This window comes from Saccostrea cucullata, unplaced genomic scaffold, assembly GCF_032062105.1.
Source record: "Saccostrea cucullata isolate Sc308-1 unplaced genomic scaffold, CSIRO_AGI_Scuc_v1 ctg46, whole genome shotgun sequence".
In the NCBI taxonomy this organism is placed as follows: Eukaryota; Metazoa; Mollusca; class Bivalvia; order Ostreida; family Ostreidae; genus Saccostrea; species Saccostrea cuccullata.
In genome coordinates this window covers 108,575-118,350 of record NW_026935190.1, presented here as the reverse complement: position 1 = coordinate 118,350, position 9,776 = coordinate 108,575, and the positions used below count along the sequence as shown (strand labels likewise).

Here is a 9,776-nt window from a genome sequence, read left to right as displayed (position 1 = left end):
ATTATTTACATGTTTGATATGCATTTGAGATAAATCTTCGCTATAAGTTGCCATAGGGGGCATCAGTGTTTCACAAACACATCTTGTTTATATTTATTTTTAGACAGTTTGTGATCATTTGCTTGAAAAAAATATATTCAATGGTCAAGTGCTTTTTTCTGATTTATGTTCAAAATCGAATTTTATCTCATATGTTATACATGCAGTACTAGTAACTTTCCTGGGACTGGTTGATGCTAATCCTTCAAACCCTTGATCAGACTGAATTAAACTTAAGTTAGAAGTGATTCAAAGTGGCTTCATATTTCCCTATATGATATTTTCAAAATTAGATAAAAACCTCAATATATTTTATATTTCATTTTCAAAATGATTCTACGTATTGGTTTATCTACACTGTATAATATATGTCGTATTTAAGTGACGCTTACATATATTTCAGAGTTAAATTCATTCGTTGGAAACAGCTGTGTTTTTCAGAATTCGTTTAACCTTCAGATCTATACCATAAAAATTGACAATGTACCAAAAATATGAAAACAATTGCAAGTTGCAAGTAGTATACTTAAAACTACAAACAGGAAATCACATGGAGTGGTAATTATTATGTTCTCGCCATAGTTCCTCGTTCCACTTTCTGTAATTATAGTTTGGCACAACCACGAGAATTAAAATGTAGGATGCCACAGTACTGAGGAAATAAAACCAAAATAAAACCCTGTCAATCACAGATGCAATCTGCTGCCATTCAGCCACTATTAACTTCCTTTGAAACAACGAAGAAAATGTTCGACATACTTCCGGTGTCCTTGACCTTGAGGCCACTTTTGGCGGTTTATCTTTGGTTGTGTTATTATTGTCTCTGGGCTCTTCCAAATCAGAATTTTCACAGTCTTTCTGCGATCTATTTGTATCGTCAGGATTTTCATTCAGTGGCTGCATTTCTTCCTCGTTTTCATTATCTCGTGCTGCTGGTGAGGCTTCTTCCGCCCTGCTAACTTTCTTTCTATTCCGAATGAATTGATTTTCCAGAGACAGAGTTTCTAATTCCTGGTATAACAGATCATCCTTTTGCTTGGTTGAAAATGAATGCTTCTTGCAGACATAGGCACCTTTTTTCTCATCTTCCTTTTGAGAGAAGAAATTGAAAATTCTTATTAAATCTTCAGAATATGACTAAAGAATTCAAACTTATTTCATCTATAGTTTCAAATCTGGGAGAAATGCAACTGCTTTACTTACTAAAATTACGTCTTTTGCAAACTTGATTAAGTCATGCTTGAGAAACATGATCTTGGACAACCATACAAGAGAGATGAGTCTTAGCCAGGCTGGTGCCCTCTTTGTTTTATGTCCTCTGTTGTAGAGGTTTATTACAATCACAGCCATTATCACGGACAATGACGTCATTGTCATCACCACACATAGGTATATTCCTAAAACATGTTATGATATCTTTTTATGACTTTGAAACTTTGTTTTGGAAAAGTATGCAAGAAGAGACAGTGAAGCTATTTTTATATTGTTATTATTTTCTGAAAGAAAGTAGATAAAGGTTTTATTAGAATGTATGCACTTTTTGGTTACCTATCAATGGAACAGATTCTGAAGTTGCTGGGACTTCCTCGGCTATCAGTAACATAAACATGGAGAAAGCCAGGAAAACCGACAGCCCGAGAGTTATCTTTTCCCCTGAAGTAGGCGGAAGCCAAAACGTTAACAAAGTCAAGGCAGACAGCATGACACAAGGAACAATGATGTTAAAAATATAATAAAAAGTCTTCCGTCGGATATGTAGAACATATGTGATGTCAGGATGTGGATCTTCACAACAGGAGTGTGTTCGAATATTTCTCTTCAATGTTACTGATAATAGATCCCATTCGCTGTTGTTGACGTAGGCAGTTAGATCTACCGGAGACCCCGTGTCATTGTGTAGTGAGTGGTAGTCAATCCAGGATCCACTGTATATCCAAGAACCAAACCTTTAAAACAACCAGTATTTACAGTTTTAAGAAACGTATTGTTAAGAGATATATTATATACGATAATAATTAAAAATAATTCAGTTCACTTCACTTGTTCAAAAATTGAGTCACGTGAAGCGATCATGATCATCTGTATTAAAATTTGTGGAAAATATTTCTAGAAAATATCTTATTATTGTTCAAAATAAAAATGTGTTGTTCTTGGGGTTTGTCGAACTAGAGGTTAATGAATGGGATTCCTTTTTTTCTTTTCTTTTTTTTCAAATTTATCAGATATACCTTAAAATACATTCCTGATCATCGAAAGGAAAATAGGTAATATCCACTTTGCAGGAGCTTTTTAACTTGACTGGAACTGGCCACACCACAATGCCGTCATAATTAAGGAGGACGTATGTTCCCTGCATGAAACCTGTAGATCCATCATCAGCACTACAACACGCAAATTCAAAACATTTGTCTCAAAATTTGTTTTCTGTTACAGAAAGTACGATAACTGTGTTCTTCTACCTTTGTTTTATTTTAATATACTTTAGAACCCATTGAGAACAAGCCATTTCTTTTAGAAGAAGTCGAATCATTTTCTAGATTTTCTACATTGTACTTTTGTGTTATCTATTTTTAAGCATTTCTCCATTCCATATTCAAAATATAGGAGATGCTAGATTTTTGTAACAAAACGACTTTATTGAACCTGTACGTATGTAGTTAAAATATTCATTCTGACATTGTTTTTGGTTATAAATTATGCTTCCTTTGTATCTTACAATACTTTTCACTTTCAGAGTGAGTAAACAGTTACAAGTATGTACTTGATTCATGATTCATAAAAGTCTAGTAAGGGGGACAAGGAAGAATGGATTACTTGTTGTATATGAAGGTATCTGGAAGCCACACTCTTTTCGACGGAACACGAATTGATCGGATTTGGCTGTAATTGGCCGGATCCCATCGCAAATTTTCATCTCTCCAAGCCTGAAAAATGCAGATAAATTCAAAAATTATATTGTAAAACACATTCTGGATGAACAGGTGCGAAAGATATCCATTTGATAACCTCCCTCCCCAATTTAATAGTCAATGATGTTCAAATTAGAACAGAAACATTATCAGATTCAAATTGGAATTTCTGGAAACAAATTGGATATCTTTACCTTTAACCACAAGTGCGAAGACTACGTATCGTCTAAATGTACGTACGTAATTATAAAGATGGGGTTGCTTTAGTTTTGTTTAACACGATACAACAGTACAAGGATCACTTTAGAATTTTTTGCTTCCTGTTGCGTTTTCTGAAAGATGTTTCCCTTCCCTACACCGTTCTCTCTAAAAAAAACATTGATAAACGATATGTACTCCCGTTACCTGGCAAGTTCTCAATGCTTTATCTTTATTTAGGTACAATCTACAATAATCCAACAATCAATCTCTTTTCTTTTAAGAGATAAAATGAGTCACCTTTTTGGTATATGTTATCAATTCGATTGGCAAAAAAGCGAAAGTCATGCAAATAAAACAAAACACAAACGTTCAAGAAATGTGAAGTATTGAAAATCTTTTCACGATTTCCTATTTATTTTCCCCTGATTAAGTAATTAGTATGGCATCAAGCTTCAACTTTTATAATTATAGAAACTAAATGTTAACGACTTTTTGTCTTTTAATGGAAAGTTTGAAATACTCTTTTGTCTAGGCGGAAGTCTTCCTTATTGTTATAAAAATTAATTAAGATAACGAAAAATAAAGGATGTAGAAAAAGGGAAGAATTCAAAATAATGTTTTGGACAAGATAATATTCTTTTTTCTTTTTCCTCAAGTATAAATATAAAGTAAATATAAGCTAAGTATCTTATTATTACATAATTATATAAATTTTGTTAACATATTACAATCTTTTCTTTTACTCTATATTTGAATATCTAATGCAGTAAAAAAAGGAAAAAAAAGTTCAAACAGTAATTAGGGCCTGTATAGTTGTTTAAATTAGGCCTAATAGTATTAGTATTGGATAACAATTAATGCATTACTCTCAACATGGTTAACAATAAGTAAAAGATTTAAGAATTTTATATAGAACATTACATTGTATTAAAATGTATAGTTCATCCGAACTTAATTATATATTTTTTTTTAAGTCAGAAAAAAAAACAAACACTAAGGGGGGCTCCATATCGGTACATTAAGTAAAAGCCCTGCTTAAAGTGTCTCATGAGAATATATAGATAATGCATAGTATACAAGCTTATAACTCCATTCAGGAGCAGAACAAACACGGACGTATAAAGCATCAAAGATGAAATTGTCATGAAGGATGGAGCATTCCCTGCAGTACCGTCATGTAAGCCGGGAAAAAAAAATCCCGGAAAAATCCGTAGACAATTCAGTGTGTAAATAATGGCCTAAAACTTAGTATGCAAAACGTCGGTCAGCATTTGGCTTAATGATACATAAGAATTCCTATCAAGGTCATTGTATCGACCATACGACTTACGAAATGATGACTTCGACCGAGACTGTTGGCATTCTTGTTTCATCAATTTGATTGGCTATAGCTTGCCTTGTTTTAGAATTGTTCCTACGTAGGGCATGCTCTTGCACGAATCAAATTGAGAGACATAAACGCTATATGCAGGTGATAAAGGTAAATTGTTAAATAAGTATGGGAAGCTGACACTTAGTTTGATGAAGTCTTCATGTTTACCATAAAGAAATGTTGTTATATTACCATGAACGTGTTTTTCTATAGTAAAATAGCCAAATATGAAATAGATGTGTCAGACTCTGTGGTTTCTTCTTTCAAGATGACTCTAATACGACGAGTCGAAATATGAATGGAAGTAACCATTGTGAATTGATTATACGTTGTTTTAACATGTATATATATTTAGATGTCGAAGTCCATAGCAAAGGTTTTTTTCTTCTTGTGTATAAGATTTTGAATAAATGCTTTATATGAAAACAAAAATAGGTCTGGTAATAGCTAGTACCAATGGGAATTCTGGCATATTGTTAGAAGACCTAGTCTCCAAAATCTTTAGAGATATTGTCAATCAGAAACTTAAACACCTTTTTAATATCAGCTTCAAAGTATTTGTGTGTAAAGGAGTGTAGAGTGTTATTTACAAAATGATTTTGCAAATGACGAATGACAAGGTAAGTACATGTACTAGTATATTGCCAATCAGAAACTTAAACACCTTTTTAATATCAGCTTCAAAGTATTTGTGTGTAAAGGAGTGTAGAGTGTTATTTACAAAATGATTTTGCAAGTGACGAATGACAAGGTAAGTACATGTACTAGTATATTTACAAGTTCCATTTTTATTCAAAAAGCAGTTATCAACCTGATCAATGGTGACAAAAAGTCCGAACTTTAATTTATCGTGAGGTATGGTTGTATAAAGTGTTTAAAAAACATGCGTTTCGATATTTTTTTATTATGTAATATTTATAATTTCAATTTTTCTTAAAGTCTCTTGGAATTTTTGAGTATCCAAATCTTTTTTTTCATCAATGCTCAAGTACATTGTTACACAATACATGTACTCCTGAAATTTCCCCTCTACTACTCTTAATACCCCGGTAATTTAGTTAGGAGATAAGCAAGGACATAAAATATATACTGAGATATTTAAATATATATACGAAATAAACGAAACGAGGAATTTCATTTCAGAATTTGAAATTCTTTACGCACTTCGTTTAATGAACTAGTTGTTTCATCTTAAACCAAAAACGAATAGGTTTGAATGGGAAGGCATAAATGGTATACCGTGAGAAATAAGGAGATAACGAACAGTATTCAAGTTTAAAAGTCCATAAAACAATACAAAATAGGAGCGGAGCAAACACGGACCTCCAAAATATCAGAGGTGCATGGGGTCAGGTGCCATGGAGGAGTGAGTATCTCCTGTCGACCGTTCATACCTGCCTGTGCTCCTTGTCATTTTCCTGGGGAAAAATCCCGGAAAATCCCTGACAAACTCAGTAGGTAAAATGACCTAACAATCAGTATGAAAAAGTTATTTTTTTTCTATCAAATACATGTTTATGTCCGTCAGTATCGCTGGCTCTATATGATGTGTCATTTCTTGCTTTTACGGGCTGTACTTCAAAGATTTCCATTTATATCTGCCATCATATTCCTGCCGTGCTCATCCCAGATCTTCATCAGATTTGATTTTCAGAAGAATCACGAAACACTCTTAATCTTATCTCTAAACAACATGCGATATGCTATGCATGTAGTACGCAAGATACAAATAATCTCGAGGCAATTGTGGCGTAATAACTGTCGAAACTTTCGAAATGAATCAAGAGTGCGTGTGCGAAACTAAGTGATTATTTTATCTCTTAATAGATCAGATTAAGCCAGCAACTGAAGCCTTGGATCATTTCTTTCTTCGAGTGCTAATCCTTTTTGAACATATTGCAACAATATGATTCTTGACCTTGGAAGAGAGCATATTTGTTCAAGGCCGCGGGGAAGATACATGCAGTGGTAAAACTGTTGCAGGTTTAATACGTTTCAAATGATTTACCTGATCAATGAAGACGTTTGTCGTGAGAACTTGGTGTCTTTCGTCCTGTAATGTAAATCAGAATTATTTCTCAGCTTAATTTCTACAAAATAAACTTGCATTTTTTTTAAAAATACATTAACCTCTCACCACAATATATTAATCATTTAAAATTCTATCAATATACTGAATGGAATTCAAATATTTTAAACAAAGGTTTAAATCGAGACTCCTAATAATTTTTTAAATTAATAAATTAATAATTTAATGATAAGTTAACAATTCAGATACTGACCAGGTCGATGATTTGGTTAAGTTTAAGGCTGAATGTGACACTGAGTATTTTTGTGGCGTTAATCACTGGACGCACACTCTTCTCATACCCGAGCATTAGATCTTCGTAAAGTCGTTGTTCATCTGGTACTAGAACCGACGAAGCACCTTGAAATTAATAAACATGACGATGAAGACATGATGAATTACATTACTACATGTATTATGAAATATGGAGAAAGAAGAATAAAAAGTCGATAATATTAAGTTTGGTAAGTGTGGTAAATACGTTCACCACAACACCATACCCCCCTCAAGGCAAAAAAAAAAAGAAATAAGAAATACAAAACATCCATACTGGCGCTAAAATGAACCAAATTTATTAAAATTAATTAAATATACATTTTTCATTTTGTTCAATGTTTACAAATAGGATAACTCAAAATTTTTCAAAGTTGGAAGAAGTTCTTGAAAACAAACCAAGTGAATTGGGGATATACAACTTGAAAAATAAACAATTACACATTCAGGAAGGCAGATTCCTGCTGAGAAACAGGTTAATGCTCCGTTATCAAGAGGTATTAGGATAAATATTTCCCATCATTCAAGTTTCAGCTTATGGCATACGTACGCCTCTGAGAGAAAACTGACAGATATTTTGCAGAGCTTTTCCTCATTTTTAATTCCATCAAAATATTACTTTTGAAAATTCAGGCAATTATTTTTCAAATGCTTAAAAAATATTCCTACCTTTTAGCAAAACAAATGAAGTACATAACTTCAGCATTATTTGGTAAACCATGGCTCTCATTTTCTGAAAGAAAATAATAATTGATCATTTTTACTCATCAAAGTTCAAGGACACAGAATTTGGAAAGGATTTTCTTGTAATCTTCAAGAAAGAAGCACTTCTAAATTTTACGATTTTTGTCTCTGTAAGTGAAACTTGATGGTAAAATAAAAACTATGTATTCCAGTTCATTGTTACTAAATTTATACAGTAGATAATTACTTATTGTACATTATATACACAGTATATGGCACAGTTTACGAGTGTAAATTTTGAATCAATTTGGTCACTGTAGAGCAACACACACGTATGTACGTATTTATATAATGAACATTTACCCTATCATAATCAAGTGATTTCTCCTTTTTCTAGCATTTTTTGTGTTTTCAGACGAAGTGAACAAAGAAAATGAAGATTTATCCAACCTGTCGTTGCCTATTTGTAAAGTAGTTCCATGAAACTTTTTGATTGGTAAGTATTTTCAGCATGGGAACATTCAATAAAAACTAAGGTCCAATTTTGATCATCAAGCCTATCTGACATGGAACTCCCTAGATACTAGAGTGATTGATCAAACATCAAAAACTGACATACTGAAGGTATAATCGCAAATAGGTATCAATGAAGATAAACAGCAGACATAAGCAAAATTCATGAAATATTTTCTTTGCTACATGTATCGTACTTATATTCTTCAATACCCTAATACCTTTCAAACAACTTGATTGCACACTCTAACAAAATAAACTTCTGACTTTCAAAAAGATTTTTTTTAATATCATTATTTTGTAAGAATGAAATTTTCAAGCATCTTAATTTTGTGAGAATGAAATTTCTCTATAAATGTTGAAGTTACTATAGTAAATACTTACAAAAAAAAAATAAAGAATACCTTTTTTCGTTAGCCTTTTGTCTTCTTTAAATTCCTTTTCATCATTTCTTAAATTTCCTTTATTCCTTGAAACAGGCACCAGCTCAGACTGTTCTCAAAGTTCAGAGTCCTGTTAAATATTGAAATGGACGATTTGAAATAAGAGAAATATAACACAATCCATCCATATACATATGGTTTCGCTCGTGCTGTAACTTTGTTGGCGAAATGGAAACCAATTCCATCTAATCCTCCAAGAAGCAAAAACCTCAGTATTGAAGAGATAAGCTGCTTTGTAAATAATACACGCAAGGTTTACAACGAAAGCCAGTGATTTTGTAGAGCCAGATTCGAAACAGGTATTACTTTCAGGGGGAGGAGGAATCAAATGTTTGAAACCCTCTTTTTCGCAGATAATCGATGCTCTGACAGCTTCTAACGATGCTCAGCTGAAAGAAGGGGTTTAGTATTGATCTTAAGGGAGGTCAGATTTAACTCCACGTCTTCACTTTCCTTTATTAGCTCCACTGTATCGTTGTTCATGCAGTCTTTTAGCTGTCACACTATACAAAGAAAATCTCTTTAAACCAAATATGCACGATTGATACAAATGTAAAGTCTTATCAACACTTTTCATTAAATAATTCACTAATATTTGGCTATTAATTATCACATTTTTTGATAAAAGAAAACTGGCAAAGATTATAAAAGAATTTATGAAAAATAACTTTTCAAGACAAAATGTATTTTAAACACAATGAAAATTACTTCTTACCGTGTTAGATTTCCAGTACATTCTACAATAGGGCTCAAGTAACAAAGTCAATAAGATTTGTTGTATCATTATGAAGCTCACTCTGCGAACATTGTACTCCTGGCGATCGATTCTCTTCAACGAGAGAGGAACAATGAAACCCATTTTAATGACTGTGGTTCCATGCCTGTTACAACTTCTGCACCAACGGATTAGCATCAAAACTGGGCTATATTCACGATGATATCAAGTGAAAAGATTCAGAGTAATGTCAACTGACAATAGCTTCTTTTTTACGATCTTCTGCACAACATACTCAATTTGATTTTATTATAAAAAAGTACATAAGTATATGGGGGAAGCCCATAAACTTCTTGTTTAGTTCTACTCATTTTGTTACAGAGATGTTTTCATTGATAGTCAACAATATGTTTGCTAACAAAATGATCTTGACTTGTGTCTGAACGACGCCTGATCTTATATTGAAATTAAAAAAAAACGAATTAGGATATCTTCTTCTTAAATTTTAGACATATATTTTGTTACCTTTTGCTTTAGAAAAGTTAAATAAATTTTGATA

General features: G+C 32.5%; 1 protein-coding gene across 5 annotated transcripts; it reads right to left on the bottom strand.

The window, feature by feature from the left end:
* Window positions 1–340: 340 nt before the first annotated feature.
* Window positions 341–9,498, bottom strand: LOC134242151 (neuronal acetylcholine receptor subunit alpha-10-like). 5 transcript variants are annotated; one of them, XM_062724188.1, is made up of 10 exons: window positions 9,218–9,498; window positions 8,464–9,005; window positions 7,532–7,595; window positions 6,804–6,949; window positions 6,530–6,574; window positions 2,854–2,963; window positions 2,268–2,420; window positions 1,588–1,985; window positions 1,243–1,436; window positions 341–1,128 (listed from the first exon to the last, which is right to left on the bottom strand). In XM_062724188.1, exons 3-10 carry the CDS (start codon window positions 7,590–7,592, stop codon window positions 586–588), a joined length of 1,650 nt encoding a protein of 549 aa, XP_062580172.1. In that variant the 5' UTR covers window positions 7,593–7,595; window positions 8,464–9,005; window positions 9,218–9,498; the 3' UTR covers window positions 341–585. The 5 variants fall into 5 exon arrangements, with proteins under 5 accessions (XP_062580172.1, XP_062580173.1, XP_062580174.1 ...); XM_062724189.1 differs by having other exon boundaries at window positions 8,464–8,997; XM_062724190.1 differs by having other exon boundaries at window positions 8,464–8,572.
* Between the last annotated feature and the right edge of the window lie 278 nt (window positions 9,499–9,776).

Coding starts and splice junctions, on each gene's coding strand:
- LOC134242151 (XM_062724187.1), bottom strand. CDS start 9,415: ATGCTAATCCGTTGGTGCAGAAGTTGTAACAGGCATGGAACCACAGTC. Junction 2,964..6,529: donor CAAACGTCTTCATTGATCAG/GTAAATCATTTG, acceptor TGCATTTTTCAG/GCTTGGAGAGATGAAAATTT. Junction 2,421..2,853: donor GATACCTTCATATACAACAA/GTAATCCATTCT, acceptor TGCGTGTTGTAG/TGCTGATGATGGATCTACAG.